This window comes from Silene latifolia, chromosome X (genome assembly GCF_048544455.1).
Source record: "Silene latifolia isolate original U9 population chromosome X, ASM4854445v1, whole genome shotgun sequence".
Taxonomy (NCBI): domain Eukaryota; kingdom Viridiplantae; phylum Streptophyta; class Magnoliopsida; order Caryophyllales; family Caryophyllaceae; genus Silene; species Silene latifolia.
The window spans coordinates 179,066,315-179,087,899 of record NC_133537.1 but is presented as its reverse complement, the minus strand read 5'-3'; the positions used below and the strand labels follow the sequence as shown (position 1 = coordinate 179,087,899).

The window sequence follows — 21,585 nt, the reverse complement described above, 5'->3', positions numbered from 1 at the left end:
GTGGTTGGTGATGGGAGGGGGGTCGGGTTGGGGGAAGGGTGGCCGGAGCAAGGGGTAGAGGAGGGCGTGCAGGGATGTCGGGCTAGGATTGAGAATTTTTAGCTTTTTTAATTTATTTTGTATAATTTTTATTGATTTTATGATAAAGGGTAGTAGTGGAAAAGAAAAGAAAAATGTGCGAGATATAGCAAGATTGCGTGTATGATTTAGCAATTACGAATAAAAAACTGAACGATTTTGGAAGTATTAAATCATTGATGAAACCAGGTATGCGGTCACTTTGACCTCAAGCGAGGTTACATTAACCTCAGGCGGAGGTTACATGGATCTCAAATGAGGTCCCTTCGAACACCCCCGTACCCTGTTTGTTATCTATGTAGGTGGACCTTAGTGGAAGCCCACAAGCTGCGTCGACGGAGGTCAGAACCGGCCAAGGAGTAGCTGGGTTGGTTTACTTCGCTGGCTCAGAATGATAATCACATGATATTTATACTAGGATGTATTTGATTTTTTTTTTTATTGAAACATCCCTATTTAATATCATCATTGTTTTATATTATGGCCGCTCTAGAAAATGATTTAGCAATTGACAAATTGTGTTTGTTTGATAATCTTTCTATCTCACTTTTATTTCCTAGTCTGATTAAAGTTATATTTAAGAGAAATTGGTGAAATATCATAAACACCCCGTAACCAATAAACTTAAATACAAAATACAAGCAAACGGAAAAAGGATAATAAAAGTAGAATGAAGGGAGTTTATTACGGAACTTTGGAAAGGTGCAAAAGCTCAGATAAATCTCTAAAGCCGTCTATCCGTTGGTCAGTCATAATGTACAAGTATCGGCTAATAATTAAATCACATGGGTGGACGTGCCGGAGTGGTTATCGGGCATCACTAGAAATCATGTGGGCTTTGCCCGCGCAGGTTCGAATCCTGCCGTCCACGCTTTTTCTTAATTTAATTTACTTACACCCTTATATGGACAGTTCCTCACTTCCTCATCCCTTTTTGCATCACAATTTACAAAGGAATAGTCTCTTATCTCTGAAGAGGAGTTGTTATTCATGGCTGCCACACTATCAGTATATCCATCACCTGATCTTCACCACCGTCACCACTTGTCTTCACATTCCAAACCCTCTTTCAAACCAAAGTTGAAATCTTTCTCAACTACAATATCATCCATCCCTAAACTCAACTACACTTCTTGTTTCTCAACTTCTCAATCCTCATCTGACAATTCCATTTCTCAACAAAACCCATCCAAATTTGGGCGTTTTCTAACCAATAATGAGCTCAAAAACCTTGATTTTCTCCATAACTACACTTATTCTTGCAAATTACCAAGTGGGTATTTATGTATTAGAGCTATGAATGACTTTCAAGTTGATATGATTGTTGGTTTGTTAGCTGAATCATTTGCTGAGTCCATGGGTTTGCCTAATATGTATTTGACTGTTTTAGGGTTTTTGGTCAAACAATACCTGATTGAGAGGAGGACTTTGCTGCCTCATGCCGTTACTTTAATCGCCTTTTTTAGGGAGGATGAGGATGAATGCGGGCGTGAAGACGGAGATATTGGAGAGTTAGCTGGGACAGTGGAGGTGTCTTTTAATCAGAAGGGTGCTAATGCCTCTCCTCCTACTCCAACCCCTCCTAAGAACTACCCTTACATTTGTAACATGACTGTTAAAAACCAATATAGAAGGTACTCCCTCTGTCCCGGCTGTTTGTTTACCTATTCCATTTATAGGTGTCTCATATTGGAATATTTTTGAAGAATAATTTGATTATCCATATAACCCACAAATGGCCCCCTCTCCTTGGTCTTTGTGCCAAAATCAAAGGTAAACAAAGGACCGGGGACGGAGGGAGTAACATCTTTGTGTATGAATTTGTGTTTAGTTGGACGGAAATGGATGATACCAGGGTACCTCCTGATTTCCTCATTACTTTAATTTGAACGACAGTGCTTCTGTGCAAACTTACTCTTGCTTCTTATACTTGTATGAATAATCGTAATACATTGTTGTGATATTTTAGGAGGGGAATTGGCTGGCATCTCCTAAAAGCAAGTGAGGAGCTCATAGCAAACATGGGATTGTCACGAGAAGTGTATTTGCATTGTAGATTAATTGATATAGCGCCGTTTAGCATGTACAAGAAGGCAGGCTATGAAGTTGTTAAGACAGACAGTTTACTCATCTTATTAACACTTCAGAGACGAAAGCATTTGATGTGTAAGCAACTTTCGATTTTCAGCAAACCCTTGGAAAATCCTATCGCCGAAGATGAACAAGTGCCACCTGTAGTGCCTGGGAATGAACCCAGACCTGTCTTGTTTGACGAGGTAAGTAAGTTCTCTTTTCTGCCTTTCCCTTCCGTTTAATGAAATAGGCTGGCTTTGCATTATACTTCTGTTGTCACGCACGCACTTCCACATACTCCGTATCATTTATGTACTACTTGACATATATGTTCCAATGTTTTTTTTTCCTGTGCGAGAGTAATGACTTGCAATTGAATATGTTAATTTTCCTTAGATATTGTCTTATGGATAAATGGAATCCGAGCTTTCTTTTTCACATGTCCCTTTTGTGTTTCAAATCAGGTACAGATTATATAAGAGTACACGAGAATTTTCTCAAAGGCTTACAAACAATAGCGTATATTATTCACCTCTACTCTTTATATCTTATACCTGAAATGAAACAAGAGAGTATAATAATCAAAAGAGGAAATATTAGAGACTAGAGAGTTGATGTAGAATGGAAATGGAGTTGTATCATTTGCATTTGATGGTAATGGCTATTTATAGTAGACTAAGCCGGTTTCAGCACCAAGATTAGCCAACTTTCATTTGCAGTGCCACCAAAACAATTTGTTCCTGAATGTCTTTGTTGTTAAGGAATTAGTTGGCCGCATAAATGAGAAATAGCTAACCATCATTCTTTTCTGTTGGTTAATTAAGCATGATCAAATTTACACCACACAGTTTTTCCCATTGGTGAAATGGTGAGGCACTGTCTACAATGTTGAGCTTCCCTCTATGCTGACCCTCGTGTCTTTTAATATGGGTCGTTAAGTATGCTTCCCCTAGTAGTTGACATTCGGTTTTGATGTGGTAACTTGCGCGTTCTACCTCGGTTTTACAATTTATGTTAGGGCACGGAACCCGAGAGTCAAAGAGGACCTCTCAACGGTCAAGAACAAGGCACAAGCGGCACATGTGACCTAAGTTTCAGCTGGGAGAAGTTATGAGTGAAGATTAGAAGAACTGAGAACAAGTGAAGAGGTCAAAGCTTTTGGAATTAGAAGGCCAAAACTTCGAGCCTATGCGCAGGCTGCGCAAACAGGTGGCGCAGCTGCGCACGATTGCGCAGGCAAGGATGTTGTTAAAGCGTCCGTTGTAAAAGGTTTTAACAACGGTTGGTTTTCTTAAGGAACCCGTTGTTAAAACTATTAACAACGGTTTTAAGTATAAAAACCCGTTGTGGAAAGTGTGACTTAATTTTGGTGGGAAAGTTATAACAACGGTTGTAATATACAAAACCGTTGTTATAACTAAAGACAACGGGTTGTTTAGGAATAACCATTGTTTGTTTTTAAAAAATAAAAAAAATTAAATTAAATATTACTAGATGCATGCATAATTACGGCCCGTTATAATTCCGATGCATGCATTATTACTGCCATCCCTGTGCATATGAATGGACAATATGGAATGAGAAGGGTTATAATAAGATTTGAAGCAGCAGAGAGAGATATGATGATGATTATGGCATAACTTCCTAAACATATATTAATTAAAAAACAACTCAAACCACACATTACTTAGTATAAATACATGCATTATCTCAACCACCATTCCATTATCTCACTATCTCCAAACCCTAACTGCTAAATTAAAACAAACTCCAAACCCTAATTAATCTTTCAAACAAACTCCAAACTTCATCAACAAAATGAATGATATCATCCTTAAGACTCTTACTATGATCGAGAACAACAACGATTTCATCTCAGGTTTGCTCCACATTGAGGACATTTTGAGCTACCTTGTGGATGCTCGATCCGCACTCAAGGACGCAAAAAGATGGCTTGACAGAGCGGCGTTGTTGCGGCTATATGACGATATAGCAATCACGAACGAAACCTCCAAATAGCTAAGGAGGAGAGGACGGATATCATAGAAGAGAATAAGACTCTCTATGAAAATATAAGAATTGCATTTTTATTATTGTAATTCTTTTTATAATTTATGTATATATATATATATTAATTAATTAATTAAGTTTATCATGCATTCCTCTCTATCATCTTGCTTCTTTATTTTATTTTATTTAATTTGTTTTACTAGCTAATTAAGCGAATAATACTTAGAGAAATAACATAATGATCGATAAAAACACATACATGCAAATGAAATAATTAGAAAAAGAAAATAATGACGATGAAAGACGATGAAACCAACAAAGGATGGCGAGATTTACCCGATAATTAGAGAAAGTAAGAGACGATGAAACCAACAGTGACGGCGAGATGATAAAGCGACGATGAGAAAGAGAGAAAGAGACGATGAGAAAGTGTGTGTTTAATTGTGTTTGTGTTTGTCTGTTTTTGTGTTAAGGTTTGTGTTTTGTGGCTGTAGCTCATCTGTGTTTGTGTGGTTTATAGTATGAAAAGTATTGACAACGGTTGTTAAACAAAAACCGTTGTTAAAACGTTTTAACAACGGTTGTAAAACAAAAACCGTTGTTAAAAAGGTTTTAACAACGGGTTTAAAGAATAACCGTTGTGATTACTTTTCACTAACTTTGCGCCAATTTTGCGCCAAATTATCAACAACGGTTGTGCATGTTTGACCCGTTGTTAAAACTTATAACAACGGTTATATAACCATAACCGTTGTAATTAATTTTAGTAAAATTCGCGCCATACGTTCTACAACGTCTATGGTGATTTTCGTGAATAAGCGTTGTTAAAGGGGCGTTGTAGTTGCCTGAATTTGTAGTAGTGTAAGTGGAAGTTCTAATTTGTTTTGTGTAGTGTTAATGTTTATGTTTAATTCCCCACAAGGTGGTGAATTTACTCCCGTTGAAGAGAATTCATTCGGAGCATTCTCTTGGTTATTTACGAACCCGTGGTATCAAAGACCACCTAGGGAAGCCGAAGTTGAAGAAGAACCACTTTCGGTAGACCCTATTGAAGTAGAATATCCTAGAATGGCGAATGATAATAGAACCATTCGGGAGATAAGGGCAAGAAACTATGATGAACAACCATTATGTATCACATACCCTCCTTTGGGAGCAAATGCCAACTTTGAACTCCAGGGTTTCTTCATTCACAACTTACCCAAGTTTCACGGGTAAGCGGGAAATGATCTAAACCGGCACTTATCGGAGTTTCACATGATGTGTGAAGGAGCCATTCCAAATGGGGTGACGGAGGACCAATTCAAGCTTCGTGCCTTTCCGTTTTCCTTGTTCGATGCGGCTAAGGATTGACTTTTCTATCTTACTCTGGGGTCCATAAGTACTTGGAAAGAAATGAAAGCGGCCTTCTTTGAGAAATTCTATCCCGACTCCCGCCACAACCGTGCAAAAAAGGCAATCACCACAATAGAGCAAGACCATGGGGAAACCATGTATGAATATTGGGAAAGATTTAAGAGGTTGGTGGCTCAATGCCCATACCATGGGTTGAGTGAGGATGACCTTCTTGTTAACTTTTATGAAGGTTTAGGCCAAGAAGATCAAAGGATGGTCAATTCCGCTACCGGGGGAGGTTTGGAGAATTATTCCATAGCGGATGCTAAGGAAATCATTGAGAGGCGGATGCTAAGGAAATCATTGAGAGACTTGTCTCAACCACAAGAAATTATGGTAGAAGTCAAAGGGGATCAAGAAATGCATCTTCAATGGGAACCTCCTCCTCATCTGCTCAAAATCTTCAGCAAAGTGTGAATGACCTAACTCACCTAGTGAAGAACATGATAGTGAACAATCCAAACAAGGACGGGGGTCAAAGGAATCAAGTGGAATGCAACTATTGCCAAGGTCCTCATTTGGAGGAAGCTTGCCCCATTATAATTGAAGAAGGAATTGGGGTGGAAAATGTAAGTGCAATGGGTTATGAAAATTACAATGCTCGGAATCCTTCCGAGGGGGGGGGGGATATTACAATTATGACCCTAGTGGTAACACTTACAATGTTGGGAGTAGAGACAATCCTCGACTTGGTTGGGGTGGTAACACCTCAAAGAGCTTTGTGAATGGTCAATTCAACCACTTGAGAGACCAAAATTCCCGACAAGGTCAAGGTTCAAATTCTCAAGGAAATAGGAATGACAATTTCAACAACCAAGGTCGAAACCAAAACCAAGGTCAATCATCCCAATTTGGCAACCAAGGTAACAACACCAATTCTCAAAAGGAACCAAGTGTTCAAGACTTGCTTAAGAACATTTTGCAAGAGCAAGTTAAAACAAACAAGAGGTTTGACAAGATTGAAGCCGACAAGGGTGTTAGTGATGCCAAGGTTGCCAACCTTGAGGTCCAACTTGGACAAATTGCCCAAGAACTTGCCAAGGAAAATCAAAGGAATTCCACTTCTATTCCCTCCACTACATTCCCTCCTAGGGAAAATGCTAGTGCTATGACATTAAGGAAGGGGAGAACTTTAGAATCCCCTCCAAAGAAGAAAAGGGGCAAGTTACAAGAAAGGATCATTGAAATTGAAGAGCAAATTGAAGAAGAGCTTGTGATTGAACAAGAGAATGGGACATCTTCAAAAGCTAATGAGAAAGAAGAAAAGAATCCTTTGAGCATTGACAAAGGAAAGAAAGGAAGCACCAACACAAAGGATCAACTTGAAGGGATTGAAAGAGAATATGAACCGGAGGTACCATTTCCTAGTGCCCTCACAAGTCCCAAGAAGTTCGATAAAGACTTCGATCTTTATGAGACTTTTAGGAAATGTGAGGTCAACATCCCTCTTTTTACTATCATTAACTCCGTCCCTAGGTATGCAAAGTTTCTCAAAGAACTTTGCACCCCTAAACGGAAGCCAGGAAAGGAGTCATGTCTCGACAATTTTCAAACGAAATCTTCCCAAAAAGTGTGATGATTCGGGCATGCTAACTATACCGTGCTCAATTGGAGGCAAAGCTTTTGCTAGAGCTATGCTAGACTCGGGGTCCTCTATTAATGTTATGCCTTATTCCATTTATGAGACCTTAGAATTGCCTCCCTTGTCTAAGACCAATGTTGTGATCCAATTGGCGGACCGCTCTACAATTCACCCCAAAGGTGGTCTTGTAGAAGATGTGTTGGTAGAGGTTGATAAATTCATGTTTCCGGCCGACTTTTATGTTTTGGACATGGAACCGGACTCAAGGCTACACCCCTTTTGCTAGGGAGGCCTTTCATGAGAACCTCCAAAACCAAACTTGATATGTATGATGGAAATTTGACCATGGAATTTGAAGGGAAAATTTTGAAGTATAATGTGTATGAGACAATGAAAAAGACCGATGATTTGAGCTTTTGCTACTTTCTTAATAAAATTGAACTTTTGGCAAATCGAGTTTACCAATTGAGTCATAGGGACCCACTTGAAGTGACCCTTACTAACAATGTCGAGAAGGAAGGGTTGCTGTTTTTGTTGTCTCATGATGTGCAGGAAAGTGTGGAGGCATTGGAGAAGGAAGAACCATTAGAAGAATCTAAGGAAGAAAAAGAAATGAAAGAAATTGAGGAGGAAATGTCGAGCCAAGGCGCATCCTGCACAGCTCACCCGGCAAGCAGCCCACTCCTCACCACCACGGGCGGTTCCCGGCAAAAAGCCTTGTTTTTCTTCCTCATCTTATGACTACCAATCCAAATTCCTTCCCTGTGAGGCCTCCCTCGAAAGACCACTCCCATCCATTATAAAACCACCCACTCCCAATCTAAAACCACTCCCCGACCACTTGAAGTACATTTTTCTTGGGGAAAACAACACTCTACCCCTCATAATCTCAAACCAGCTTGAGGGTGATCAAGAAAAGGGATTGGTGGATGTATTGCACAAGTACAAGGAAGCTTTTGGGTGGAGCATTGCGGATCTTAAGGGGATAAGCCCAAGCGTATGCATGCACAAGATCTGGTTGGAGGGAGAAGCAAAGCCGGTTCGGCAACCACAAAGAAGATTGAACCCACCAATGATGGAAGTGGTGAAAGAAGAGATCATCAAATTACTCTAAATGGGAATCATCTACCCCATTAGCAATTCTCAATGGGTAAGTCCCACTCAATGTGTACCAAAAAAGGGTGGTGTGACGGTAATCGAGGGCAAAGGAGTTTTAATTCCCACCCGGATTCAAACCGGGTGGAGAGTTTGCATCGATTATCGCCGACTAAATGCCGTGACCTTCAAAGACCATTTCCCTTTACCCTTTCTAGACCAAATGCTAGAGAGGCTAGGGGGGAAGGAATTCTATTGTTTCTTAGACGGATACTCCGGATACTTTCAAATTCCCATATGTCCGGAGGATCAATCCAAGACAACATTCACATGCCCTTTCGGAACATATGCAAACCGAAGGATGCCATTCGGTTTGTGTAATGCTCCGGGTACATTACATTTCAACGTTGTATGATGAGTCTTTTCTCGGATCTTGTAGAAAGAGTCTTAGAGGTCTTCATGGACGACTTCACCGTCCATGGAGACAATTTTGAAGCTTGCTTGGACCACCTAACTATGGTCCTATCACAATGCACGGAGTCACACCTTGTGTTGAATTCCGAGAAATGTCACTTTATGGTTAAAAGCGGCATCGTGTTAGGTCACATAGTCTCAAAGAGAGGGATTGAGGTGGATGTGGCTAAGGTTGAAGTAATAAAAACCTTGCCATATCCCACTAATACTCGGGAGATAAGGTCGTTCCTAGGACACGCGGGCTTCTACCGTCGATTTATTAAGGACTTTTCCAAGATTGCTTACCCCTTGTGCAAGCTTTTGCGCAAGGATGTGGAGTTTGTTTTTGATGATGCTTGTAGGTTGGCATTTGATTCTTTGAAAGAAAAGCTTGTGACAGCCCCGATAATTCAAGCTCCAAGATGAGACCTCCCTTTTGAAATCATGACCGATGCTAGCGATTATGCCCTTGGCGCGGTTTTAGGCCAAATTGAAGGGAAGGTTGCTCATGTGATACAATATTCTTCTTCACTTTTGAATGATGCTCAACAGAACTACACCACCACGGAAAAGGAATTCTTGGCGGTGGTGTATGCCATTGAAAAGTTCCGGGCTTATCTCTTGGGTGCCAAAGGTCATCATTTATACCGATCACAAATCTATATGACAACTTGTAGACAAGGACACCAAAGCAAGGCTAATGAGATGAGTTCTTTTGTTGAGTGAGTTTGACATCGAGATCAAGGACAAGCAAGGAAGTGCTAATGTGGTAGCCGACCATTTGAATAGGCTTCACATCAATGAGGATCTAGTGAAGACCATGGGAGTAGTGGACGGTAGCTTACCACTTGAATCTCTATATTCTATGAAGGCCGTTGAGCCTTGGTATGCTAACCTTGTCAACTACATGGTAACAAAGAAGTTTCCAACCTCATTCTCATCAAGTCAAAGAAATAGAATAAAGGCCGATTCTAGATTCTACATATGGGATGACTCATACCTATGGAAGATGCGCCAAGATCAAGTCATTCGGCGTTGTGTACCGGATGTAGAAATTCCATCCATCCTCAAACATTGCCACGAGTACGCTTGTGGGGGTCACTTTGGGCCTCATAGAACGACACGGAAGATCCTAGAGTGCGGGTTCTATTGGTGCAAGTTGTTCAAGGATGCTCACATTTTCGTCAATACTTGCGATAGATGCCAACGTTTTGGCAACATCTCACGTAGAAACGAAATGCCCCAACAACCGATGCTTTATTTGGAGGTTTTCGATGTGTGGGGAATAGACTTCATGGGACCATTCCCTAATTCTTATGGATACCTCTACATCCTTTTGGCGGTTGATTACGTGTCTAAGTGGGTGGAAGCCATTCCCACGAAATGTGATGATGCAAAGACGGTGAAAGCATTTGTCAAGAGCAACATATTTTCAAGGTTCGGATTCCCAAAGGCCATTGTTAGTGATAAGGGAACTCATTTTTGCAACAAGGTGATCTCAACCTTGCTTCAAAAATATGGTGCGCTCCACAAGGTTTCTACGGCCTATCACCCCCAAACAAACGGCTAAGCGGAAGTCTCTAACCGGGAGATTAAGCATATCTTGGAAAGAACGGTCAATCCCGACCGAAAAGATTGGAGCAAGAGGCTTGAAGATGCTCTATGGGCTTATAGAACGGCTTATAAGACCCCAATCGACATGTCTCCATATAGGCTAATTTATGGGAAGGGATGCCACCTTCCCGTAGAAGTTGAACACAAAGCCTATTGGGCAATCAAAACTTTCAATCAAAATGTCGATGAGGCGGGATTGCACCGAAAGCTTCAAATTCAAGAATTGGAAGAGCTTAGGCAAAATGCGTATGACAATGCTAGCATTTACAAGGAAAAGGCTCGGTCTTGGCATGACAAAATGGTGACAAGAAGGGTTTTTGAAGAGGGACAAGATGTATTGGTTTTTCAAAGTCGTCTCAAGAACTCTCCCGGCAAGCTAAGGTCGAAGTGGTATGGGCCTTACAAAGTCAAGAAAGTCTTTCCACATGGAGTGGTGGAGGTGGAAGACCCGACCTCGGGGAAAGTGATAAAGGTCAATGGTCAAAGGTTGAAGCATTACTTCAAGGGAATCGAGTTACAAGGTGAAGAGGATCTTCTTTTAGAAGATCCAATTTACAAAGATTAATTCTCAAACAATGACTACCTCGAGCCATCGACATTAAATAACGGCAAATTTGTAAATATTCTATCTCAATTTAATTGCTTTCCTAGCGTAGTTCATTACCGCAATTTATTTCCTTGCATGTTAATTTCGTTTAATTAATTTAATTTGCATTGACATGTAAAAAGCACTTGAGGTTTGTTAAATGATGTAGTGATTTACAAAAACCCTCTTGGAAGGCGTGCCCAAGAGGAGATGAGAGCCGGGTTTAATAGACAAGTTCATCGGAGGAAACCACGAAGAGGGATCAAGGAAAATAGGAGCCAAATTTGGCTAAGTGTAGAATTGAGAATAAAAAGAAACAAGGAGCAAAAGTGCGAGCTGAAGCGCACCCTGCGCAAAAGGCTTGCGCAGCTGCGCACGATTGCGTGCGCAAGACAAAATATTGCGGAGCCTGCGCAGGTCTGTTTTCCCGTTTCTTTACCTTTCCCAATCCCGTCTTTTTCTTCATTGATCACTAACTCCTTCATCGACAAAAACCCCAACCCTCATCTCATTCATCTCAAAACCTATCAAATCATCTCATTCCATCAACAAAGCTCAAATCTCTTCACCAAATTCTTCACAAAGTTCGTTTTTGCTATCAAAAACACATTCAAACCTCCAAATTTCTGACCAAATTCCCCTATTTCCCAAGAACCCTAAAATTTTCCGGGTTAAATTGAAGTTTTCTCAAGTGGATTTCTGGGTCACAAGGGGGTTTTTATGCAACATCCTTCTTCATTCAAGCAAGTTTGAGAATTTCAGGGGAGGTATAACAACTTTTCTCCACTTTCTTTGTTTTCAATTAGTTTAATTCAATTTACATTAGTTAGTTGAGTTAAATCCTTGCTTTTGATTGATTCTTGGGGATTGCTGGCAATTATTTTCTGTTAGGGAAGGAACAATTCAACAAAACTACCTTAAACAATCAAGTTTTTGCTAGTGCACATAAGGTGTTTGTTGAATTGCCCCATAGAAATTTTTTCGAATTTTGGTTGTTTTAAGTGTCTTTTGAAACTTTTGTAAGAAAGAAAAATGGTTTTTGGACTTGGAAAAGGGAAATCAAAGAAGAGAGGTGAGTCCTCAAACCAAGCACAATCCGATGCACCACCACCACCACCTAAGCCTTTTCGGGGGGATGAAGGGTTGCCCACACAAGCCAAAAATTTCTTCAAGTTCCTTGAGAGCAAACCCTTGCCTTTATCAAAATTTCTTCACCCGGGGATCTTGAGGGATATGGGTATCTATGAGCAAACCCTTGCCTTCCTAACCAAGGTAGGGCTTGAGAGGTACATAAACCTTCAACCACATACTTACCCCGCCTATACTTTAGAGTTCCTATCTACCGTACATATCACTGGGGAAAAGGAGAGTGCTAGGGTGAATTTCCGGTTGAATAAAGTGTGGCACACTCTAACTTTCGAGATGGTGAGGGAGATCTTAAGAGTTACTAGACCACCCTCCTCAATTAACCCACCGGGAACGGCATTGAATGATACTTGGGTTGCCCTCACGGGAAAAACTCACATGACGAATAATGACAAAACCTCCGCCATCACAAACCCCCCCATCCGAATTCTTACCCGGATGATATCTCGTTTCTTCTTTTCGATGGGGGAGCCAACAAAGCTAAATGATGGTGTCCGTGAGTGCATATGGGCGATGTTGTCCGAGGGGGAGGGGGTTCCGGATTGGGCTAAGCTCTTTGTGGTGAGTGCGTCAAAGCATAGAGAAAAGAAGGGGAGTATAAATTGTGGGGGTTTGGTCACTCTCTTTGTGGCTAGCTTGGTTGGTGCTATTCCCGATGAACAACCTAGGGTGTGGGGGAACAATCTTTACAATGAAGCGGAGTTGGTGGAGACCCATATGATCCACGCCGTGGACACGGTCCCATGGAGTTGCTATTGGTTGGGGGAGGGGGGTGTGCAACACATGAGGCTACCATTGAATGACCCCCTTCCAAGCGGGTTGAGAGCCCGAGACTTCTTTTGTCCCGCCGAGGCAAACCTCCCCAACCCACCCCCACAAAGAATGCGCAAAAGAAGAGCAATTGAACCATCCCATGGCCCCCAACAAATGGAAGAAAGAGAGGTTGAAATTATAGAGGGGGGGATTTCATGCTACCCCACATATTCCTTCATCCTACCAACCGCCTCAAGACACCCCTATGTATGAGGCCAGGGGTTCCTCCACTCCGACTTTGGAACCATGGCAACATCAAATGTTCCAATACTTTGAGGTTGAAGGAGATTAGTGGGAGGGTTGAGAGCTCCCATTCTTGGCAACAACAAGGGCCAAGATTGGAGAGTTTGGAACAATTTCGAAATGCTTTTGAAGAGCACAAACGGTTGGGAGCTTAGGCCGAATTGGCCCAAATGAAGATGCTTGAAGGAATAGCAAGGAGGCAAGAAGAGTTCCGCTTGGCAACAATAACAAGCCAAGCATTGGGAAGACAATCAAGCCATGTGGAGAGCTCAAAACGAGTGGCGAGAGCAAGTGAGCCACCAATTTAGGGTGCAAAACGAAAGGCACCACCAATATCTTGAGGATTCATATCACGATGCTCAAGCCCAAGAAGATTCTTTCGGCCTCATTCAAGGCCTATTTGGCATGACCCTCCACCAACATGAACCCAATTACCAATCCACCATTAGTGAAACCCAAGTTGATGAGGCCGACGTAAGGGCTAAGAAAGAAAGAGAAAGAAGAGAAAGAAGAAGAGGCAACCGGGGGGCATATGAGCAAGGTGAAGGCTCGGCCCCTCCCACTACAATCCTTGAAGAATTTGGCACTCCTCCACATTGAGGACAATGTGAGATTTAAGTGTGGGGGTAGTGAGTAAGTGTAATATATGTAAATTGCTTTTTTTTGTGAATGCAAGTTCAAAAAAAAAAATAAAAAAAATAAATAAAAAATAAATAAATAAAAATAAAATCCCGGCTAGGTGAAAACCCACAAGGGTGAGCACCTAAGGCAAGATTGGGAAGGTGACTGAGGACGGAATGAAAACCCGAAAGGGCGTTCCGGGCAAAATGAAAAATTGAGATGCGAGCCACCATGAGAGGAAAGGAAAAGCTAAGGTGAAAACCCGAAAGGGCACCTTAGGCAAAATGTGGGATTTTCAACAAAAAAATGAAAAAAATTGAAAAAGCAACACCAAAAATATGGAGGGACAAGAAGGGAGTGATAAGGAGGGTCTTGGAAGGAGGCTAGTTTTAGGACTTAATTTCTTTTTGTGTCACAAAATTTTGCTTCAAATTGGTGGATTTTCCGATTGGCTACTTGAGTTGTTGACTCTTAATGGTGTTTGGCCAACCAAGTAGCATGATCTTGCAATTCTTATGGAGTGATAAGGGGGTGATATAAGTGGAGTAATTTGATGATTTAGGAGGTTGTTTAGACCACTTTGCTATCACCTTGGGATAAGGTGAGAGTGGTCATCTTTTGATAGGTGATTTAAGAAGGGTGGTTGTGATGTTGATGAGTCGGAGTTGGAGATTGTTGTGTCTTTGTTTGAGGGAGATATAAGGAGGGCGTGTGAGAGAAGAGTTTGTGTCAAAATTTGAGTCAAGTTTTTCTTCTTAATTGGTGGTTATGTAAGAGAGAGATATAAGAAGGAAGAGGTAAGGGAAGAGTGATCATTCACTCCTACACTCTCTTGGAGACTTCATTTTGGCTATTTCGGGTTTTGCTCGGGACTAGCAAAAGTCTGAGTCAAAGAGGACCTCTCAACGGTCAAGAACAAGGCACAAGCGGCACATGTGACCTAAGTTTCGGCTGGGAGAAGTTAGGAGTGAAGATTAGAAGAAATGAGAACAAATGAAGAGGTCAAAACTTTTGGAATTAGAAGGCCAAAACTGCGAGCCTATGCGCAGGCTGCGCAAACAGGTGGCGCAGCTGCCCACGATTGCGCAGGCAAGGATGTTTTTGTGCCCATCTCTGTTTTACGGGGCCTTCTAATTTTCTTTTGGGCTTCTTAAGTGGAAATCTTTTTAGGTTTTCGTGAAACCCTATATATACCCAGGAGTTTGGACCTGAAATCATCATACACCATCATATCATCTCATCTAATTTCATCATTTTAGGGTTTTAAGCTTGTCATAATTTAGTGGATTTTCTCATTCAAGTTGTAATCTTTCTTTGTATTTTGGGTTTATGAAGACTATGAAAGGCTAAATCCTTCCTTGCTTGGTGTAATTCATCCAAAGTCTCCAACTTTGGTATTGTAAGACTCTTTTAATCTTTTCTTATTTATCTATTGATATTTCCTTATGCTTAATTCTTATGTTGAGTAGATGAATGTTAGAATTGATCACTCTTGCATCTTGTTTACCCAACTATTGCAAATTCTAGAGAAATGGTTTAATCTATCTAGGATTATTTGGAGCAAGCTTGTTGTATGTTGATTTGGTTTAAAGGATTCATGCAATAAGTTGGAAATTTCATGTCTTTTCTCATTTGTATGTTTAATCTTGTGAGAATTGATCCTAGCTTTTTATCTTGGCACAACTCTTAATGCTCATGTTTGATTTGCACTCATGGTTTAATGAATTGTTGATTAAACTTGAAGGACATACATGGATGGTTTAATTTGTGTATGTTAACATCTTGATTTGAAAGTATTGGGTGAATAATAAGAGGAGAGTTATAAAAGAGTCAAACTTTACTATTGTTGGTTACTAAGGAAGGATTACACCAAGTCCTCTTTAATATTGAATTCTCTTACTCACCAAGTGTTTGTTATATTGCTTGTTAGACAAAGATTGCAATTTTACTTTGTTTCATGTTACCAATCAACTCAAAACACCCCCCCCCCCCCCCTTTTATCTATGTTTATTGATTGTTTGTCATTGTTGATAACCATTGTTTGTTTATAAACTTGTCATTAGTAGTCAATAGTTTACAATTCAAGTATTTAGCTTAAAAGTCCCTCTTGGGATCGACCCTTACTTGCACTATATTGCTTTATCCATTAGAGTAATCTAGAGTATAGTTTGGCTTATAAATTGTTAATTTGGTAGTTTAATTCTAGTATTTAGCGACCTAGTTTTTACGCTATCACTGACATAGCTGATAGTTTACAAAACCGGTTATAACTTAAGCATGTGTGTCTCACAGTCTTACCATGATTTATGTGCACTACGGTGGTTATGGACTTATGGTTCTCCAAAAGCCAACAATATTTATTTAATGCACTGCTTCTGCTGTATTTTAGGTTGTCCAGAATGTTCCTGATATGGACAAATGAGTTTGAGCCTCTGATTAGTAAGTATTTTTCTTTTTGATTCTGTAAGTTTAATCTCAGTAGTTTATGACAGTTACTATCATGTCAATCAGTGCATGTCTGCATGTCGTACACCAAAAATGTTTTGTAAATATTGTTCATTTTGTGGGATAACACTCACAGATGTTGGCTTCAACTCGTGCTTACTCGAGGGAAATTTCCCAGCTGAGCAAATCGCTCACTGTCATTAGCAAAAAGTTACATTCATGTACAAGGAGAAACAACCGACAATGTAAAACTGATAGCAATAAAGTATACATGAAATACCATTTTTTTTCATGGTTCACGTCCTTTTTTTTTGTGACAATTGAAGGGGGAGGGATGCACTCACTGAAATAAGCTTTCATGAATAAGGTCTGCATCTGTCTGCATGTTAGACCATTCGTAGGGTATGTAGAGCCATTCCTAAGCCTTTGGAATTTGTATGGAATATCAGTTGAAGTTCTTTCACACACTCTGACATTGTTGGTCTTTCTCTACTGTCAATTCGTACACAGCGTGATGCTAAATTTGCAAACATCGTTACACTTTCCATTGTGTATGAGCTCCGTGGTAATTCATTGTCTATAATTTTTCGCAACTTCTTTTTGTCATTCAACATGCTTCTAACCTGAAAGGTACCATTAAATATAGATATGTTCCGTTAGGACTGTTCATGCAATGTCCTTTAGTACTGTTTATGCAATGTCCTATATGTTCATTCTTGTGTATATACAGAGTATTTCATACCTGTAGCACTAGGTTTTGATCAGTCGGTTCCTGGCTGAAATCCAATGCTCTGCGTCCCGTCAAAAGCTCAAGCAGCACCACTCCAAATGCATAAACATCGCTTTGTAGAGTTAGTCGTCCTGTCTGTCACCATCAGAGCGTCTTATTAACATATTTTCCATCACCTTGTGGCAATAAGGTCATATACGTATGATGAGGTGAGCAAAAGGAGGACTTCTAGTTTCAGTCTATTGAAACTTAAACTATATCTAGGATTTAGGTTACAAGAATCGTACCCTGTCCATTCATTTTGAGTTTGGGATTCATTACATTTCCAAATAGTACTCCCTCCTATTCAGGTGAGCTTCTCTATTTCCCTAAATGGATTATTCGGGTTATCTTCTCTATTTCCCAAAACGGATTATTCGGGTTATCTTCTCTATTTCCTTATTTGGAAGCTTTGTGTGGTCCAAATTTAATTACATGTGGGGTAATGTGTTTTTTGTGGTCCATATTCACTCCCTGAATCCAAGTGGACAAATGAAAGGGGAAGTTCACCTTAAATAGGAGGGAGTATTTAAGAACATGGCGAGGGAAGGATGTAAATGACAATCAAATGAAGAGCACAAGTGAAGGTAAGTGAATTGACAATAGAACCCACAAACTTTTCAGGGGCCTTTTTGTCCTTTACCGTCAAAATTTTCCCAATGGTAGAAATGTAGTGTAATCTGTTAGAATGACCCACAAAGGAAAAATGCAGTGAATACAAAATTACAAATGAATGGAGGGAACTCATTTGACTTTGTTGGGTAATTACAAACAAATGAGACAGAGTATTTGTTGTATAAGTTCCTACATGTATGTTCCAAGTATTATGAGAATAGCTGTCACCTTACTTGGGTTTTTCGCTGCCTCTTCCGGGAGGCTAACCGAAGTGTCTTCTCCCGATCTTTGGTTTTAGATTCTAGCTTGAGGGTCTGAGTTTTGTGGATTAGTCAAAACACTCTTTTAGGTTGTTGTTTCTTACAACCTTTCTTATGCCTTTATGTAAGAAAAGTGGGGTAGGCAGTATATTTGTCTGAGTTAAAGAATACCTTTCTTTTTCCCCTAACAGCTGACTCGCTCCCAGTCTTTTAATAGGAAAGTTAGGTGGTAGACTGCTTTCAAGGTCAAGACGAACAGTATATTCCTATCACAAAGAGCCGATGAAGAGAGGGACACTAGGGAGAGGAGAATTGAGAGTCAAAAATTTTGCTTACATGAGATTTCAAGGAAATGAACTTGATGCATTATGCTGGACAACGCTAACAACTAGGTGTATTAAACAAATATTAGCTTGTAAATTCATAGAAGACTGTTGCTAATGATTTGGGTTTAAAACCCGTCAGTAACAAAATTCCAATTAGGGTTCACGCTACACAACAAAATAAAGTTACACAATAAACATACCGATGTATACTCAGGGTCAAAGTAGCCGAAAGTGCCAAGTACCATGGCTGTTGCGTAAGTTTCTTGTCCCTCTGGCATCAACTTCGCAAGTCCAAAATCTGATATCTGCATAGCAGCCATAAGTAGGTGACCACTATTGTACACCATAGACAGGCTTCTGACTTAAATAGTTGAATTTCTTACCTTTGCATCAAAGTGGGTGCTTAAAAGAATGTTGGTAGGTTTAAGATCTCTATGGACTATCGGAATCCCCACCGCCGAACTTGAATGGAGATAAGCAAGGCCTTTTGCGGCTCCAAGGGCCACTTTGAGTCTTGTTGACCAATCCATCTTTGTCTCACTGATTCCTAACAATGTGATATCCATTTTATGTGTAATTTATTGCGTAAAACCACAAATTTTTCCCTCTATTTAGCCCCGTTTGACTTTTAGTGTGTGGACGAAAAAGTCAAATGGGTAATTGAGTGAGATGGAGGGAGCATATAAGACTGTCTCATATGTGAGACCAACCCAAATATATAGTCCACATTTAATTGCATGATTACTGTGCTGGTCTCACATACAAGACTCTTTGGTGAACCTAAGTTCAGTTTGAGAAATCCAGTGATTCTTTTTATCTGCTGGAAGTAAACTCACTGTTTATATGATCTTGTAGGTTCCCATTCGGCATGTATTCATATACAAGGAACCGATGTTTTCCGTCTGCGCAATACCCAATTAGAGAAACCAGATTTGGATGGTCTAGTCTGCTCAAAATGTCAACTTCTACTCGGAATTCGCGCTCCCCTTCCGCTTCTTTAAATGGTGGCAGTTCCATCTTCTTAATTGCTACAACCTGAGGTACATCGTAGCGGCATCATTTAATAACTGAAATCAAATTAATATTGCTGGTGCTCTTTTAGAAATGGATTTCTGTCACTGCCTTAGGGACATAAGTACATAATCAGCAATTGGGATGAAGATAGAATCCTAAATAATTGCCTTTCCGCATTCAATTTTTTTAACTGCAGTCAGTCACTTAAAGAGACAGATTTACCCCCAAAAAATAAGACCAACAAATAACTACACAATATAAGTCAACCTTGCTATAATTGAATTTTATGTTTTAGCAGAGATTGTTAACTTTCACCCATCACTCATTTTCACTCTGGATTTCATCATTTTGCAAAAGAGAAGAGAAGCTTTTTAGCTCACTATACCTCTCCCGATCGTAGAACACCCTTGTAAACCCGTCCAAATCCACCTTTCCCGATAAAATTTTCATCGCTGAATGCTTTTGTTGCTTCTTCCATCTCTTTGAGGGTGAAAACGGATGAACCATGGCGCCTTTTGGCAGGTATATTCTCATCTTCAAGCCGCCAATGTCCTGCAGGCTTGTAAACCCCTGAAAATATTGCATTTTAATGTCAACACCATTCCAAAAAAACAAACTATCTTGTATTTGGTTAGTGTCATTGAGTGGCGATACTCATGATGTGTGTTCTAAATCAATTAGTATTAAAATTGCCTTTTTTTGACTCACTCAACCCTCAAAAATAAATGTTAAAACACCATTCAGTACTATTTTTGTTACTGTGAGTGCGATGTGCAATAATGGGACTACAATGTAAAGGGATGATGGAAGAGCTAGGATGTATATATACAAGGTGCACTTTGATCCTGTGACCTGCTTCTCCGGCGTTTGTTCCAGGCCGAAACCAAACCAAAGGGCATTGTGAGAGCTGTTGCAGTAACTGATGTTGATCTGAAAAGACGGGGTTTAGATTATCATGAAGTAAGCTGGAAAGAAAAATGCAGAAGCTGTATAATTTGTTACTGGTTAGACAAGTAAAAGAAGAAGAGTAAGGAGTATGGGTTTGGAATCCTAAAGAGGAGTACGTAGAGAGCAAGTAAAAAACTTTAATTTGAAGAATACTCCACTACATTATCTTCCACCAAACATGGTTTCTAGACAGAGGGAATACATAAAAGAAAAAAGGTACGGAGTATATGATAAGATTCTAAGGGTAAGTATTGTTTGCTTAATTTTTGGTAGAGATGTAGATGTTTTTGTATACTTTTTCTTACTCTTCTACGGGAACAAAATATATCAAGGCTGTTGAGTTGGCGTTATCATGCAAAATACTGTGCTTGCATTTACGGAATACTCCCTTTGCACCGGGTACAATATTATCAGACGAGTATGTTTTTCTATTAACCAGGCTAATGAAACCAATACATATGTTAAAGAGAATATTAACTTATTATCGACTGCGCAGCTTGTATTGTGATGTAGTTGTTGATTGATTTTTTCATCATTTGTTATCTTTGATTAAAGTATTATCCAAAAAAGGTAAACAAATGATTGAGATGGAAGTGTAAATAATTTAACAAGTTACAAATATTTTGTTGATGAATGATGAGGGAGACTGAACGAGTTGCAGTAGAGTAGGTTAGTATTATTTCCTACGAGGTTGGTGACATATGTTGTCGTTGGGGTAACAGTATAAGAATGCTTATGTTAGGGTGTCTTTTCTAACTTGGTTTAAGGTCACTTGCCACATAGAATGAAATTGTTACGTTCATCCCCTACATTGATTCAACTGGTGCCTTTGTTTTTTTTTTGGTGCATTGAACTGGTGCCTCTTGGAATGTGTTTATCAAGATACATGGTGAACGGTCATGGGGTAAAAAAGCTAAGTTAATTAAACTTGGTAAGCATATGAGAAACCTTTTTTTTTTTTTTTTTTTTTTTTTTTTTACAAGCGGGATTAAGCCCAAAACGAAAAGGAAACTAGAACAGAAAACAACTAAAAAGCATAAAAGGGAACAAGCCTCGGCCACGAAACACCCCAACATCTTGTTGCATCAGACGGAATAAGCGATCCGGTATATCAGCCAGTTCCCAAATGACCACTTGTTGATTTTAATTTACTCCAACATTAGCTAGCCAGTTCGCACACGCATTTTCTTCTCGATAAATATGATGTATCTCGATCTTCTCCGGGTGATCATTAAGGAAGCATTTGCATATTTGGACAAGGTGAGCATGGGCCGAAGGTAGCGCGTCAATCGCTTTCAATAGATTAATAATAACTTGGGAATCCGTTTGGATAATGAGGCGATGATAGTACCTCTCCTTGGCAACAATCAGACCTCTCTTAAGCGCCATCAACTCCGCTCTCGTAACTGTCGCCAGTCCCAATCTGCTGCCAACATGTTCCCTGCCGAATCACGAAAGACCCCACCAGCCCCTGACAGTCCGAGGTTGCCTTTCGAGGC

The 21,585-nt window shown here is 40.1% G+C and overlaps 2 protein-coding genes and 1 non-coding gene across 9 annotated transcripts; 2 read left to right on the top strand and 1 right to left on the bottom strand.

Annotated features, from left to right (window-relative positions):
• The first annotated feature begins 867 nt into the window (after nt 1–867).
• Nucleotides 868–949, top strand: TRNAS-AGA (transfer RNA serine (anticodon AGA)). The gene has a single exon. It is a non-coding gene; the product is annotated as a tRNA-Ser (tRNA).
• Nucleotides 950–991: 42 nt separating this feature from the next.
• Nucleotides 992–20,517, top strand: LOC141623721 (GCN5-related N-acetyltransferase 5, chloroplastic). Of its 7 annotated transcripts, XR_012533544.1 has the most exons (5): nt 993–1,712; nt 2,048–2,354; nt 16,099–16,148; nt 18,980–19,164; nt 19,937–20,517. XR_012533544.1 is itself a non-coding variant. In XM_074439875.1 (4 exons), exons 1-3 carry the CDS (start codon nt 1,069–1,071, stop codon nt 16,116–16,118), a joined length of 975 nt encoding a protein of 324 aa, XP_074295976.1. In that variant the 5' UTR covers nt 992–1,068; the 3' UTR covers nt 16,119–16,148; nt 18,980–20,517. The 7 variants fall into 7 exon arrangements, 5 of the variants coding, with proteins under 5 accessions (XP_074295976.1, XP_074295977.1, XP_074295973.1 ...); XM_074439875.1 differs by having other exon boundaries at nt 992–1,712; nt 2,048–2,358; nt 18,980–20,517; XM_074439876.1 differs by lacking the exons at nt 16,099–16,148; nt 18,980–19,164; nt 19,937–20,517 and adding an exon at nt 3,170–3,989 and having other exon boundaries at nt 992–1,351; nt 1,469–1,712.
• LOC141623722 (putative serine/threonine-protein kinase PBL28) lies at nt 16,308–20,073 on the bottom strand. Its single transcript, XM_074439877.1, has 7 exons — nt 19,968–20,073; nt 19,524–19,708; nt 18,961–19,159; nt 18,508–18,671; nt 18,325–18,429; nt 16,897–17,019; nt 16,308–16,777 (listed from the first exon to the last, which is right to left on the bottom strand). The coding sequence occupies exons 1-7, from the start codon at nt 20,035–20,037 to the stop codon at nt 16,541–16,543; spliced, it is 1,083 nt and encodes a 360-aa protein (XP_074295978.1). The 5' UTR covers nt 20,038–20,073; the 3' UTR covers nt 16,308–16,540.
• Nucleotides 20,518–21,585: the final 1,068 nt, after the last annotated feature.

Excerpts from the sequence above, each read along its gene's own strand:
- LOC141623722 (XM_074439877.1), bottom strand. The coding sequence starts at position 20,037 with ATGCCCTTTGGTTTGGTTTCGGCCTGGAACAAACGCCGGAGAAGCAGG. Across the intron at positions 19,709-19,967 it reads ACAGGATCAAAGTGCACCTT|GGGTTTACAAGCCTGCAGGA; the intron begins GTATATATACAT and ends CAATATTTTCAG. Across the intron at positions 18,672-18,960 it reads CCTACAAGATCATATAAACA|GAATCAGTGAGACAAAGATG; the intron begins GTGAGTTTACTT and ends TCACATTGTTAG.
- LOC141623721 (XM_074439872.1), top strand. The coding sequence starts at position 1,069 with ATGGCTGCCACACTATCAGTATATCCATCACCTGATCTTCACCACCGT. Across the intron at positions 1,713-2,047 it reads GTTAAAAACCAATATAGAAG|GAGGGGAATTGGCTGGCATC; the intron begins GTACTCCCTCTG and ends GTGATATTTTAG. Across the intron at positions 2,355-3,169 it reads GACCTGTCTTGTTTGACGAG|GGCACGGAACCCGAGAGTCA; the intron begins GTAAGTAAGTTC and ends AATTTATGTTAG.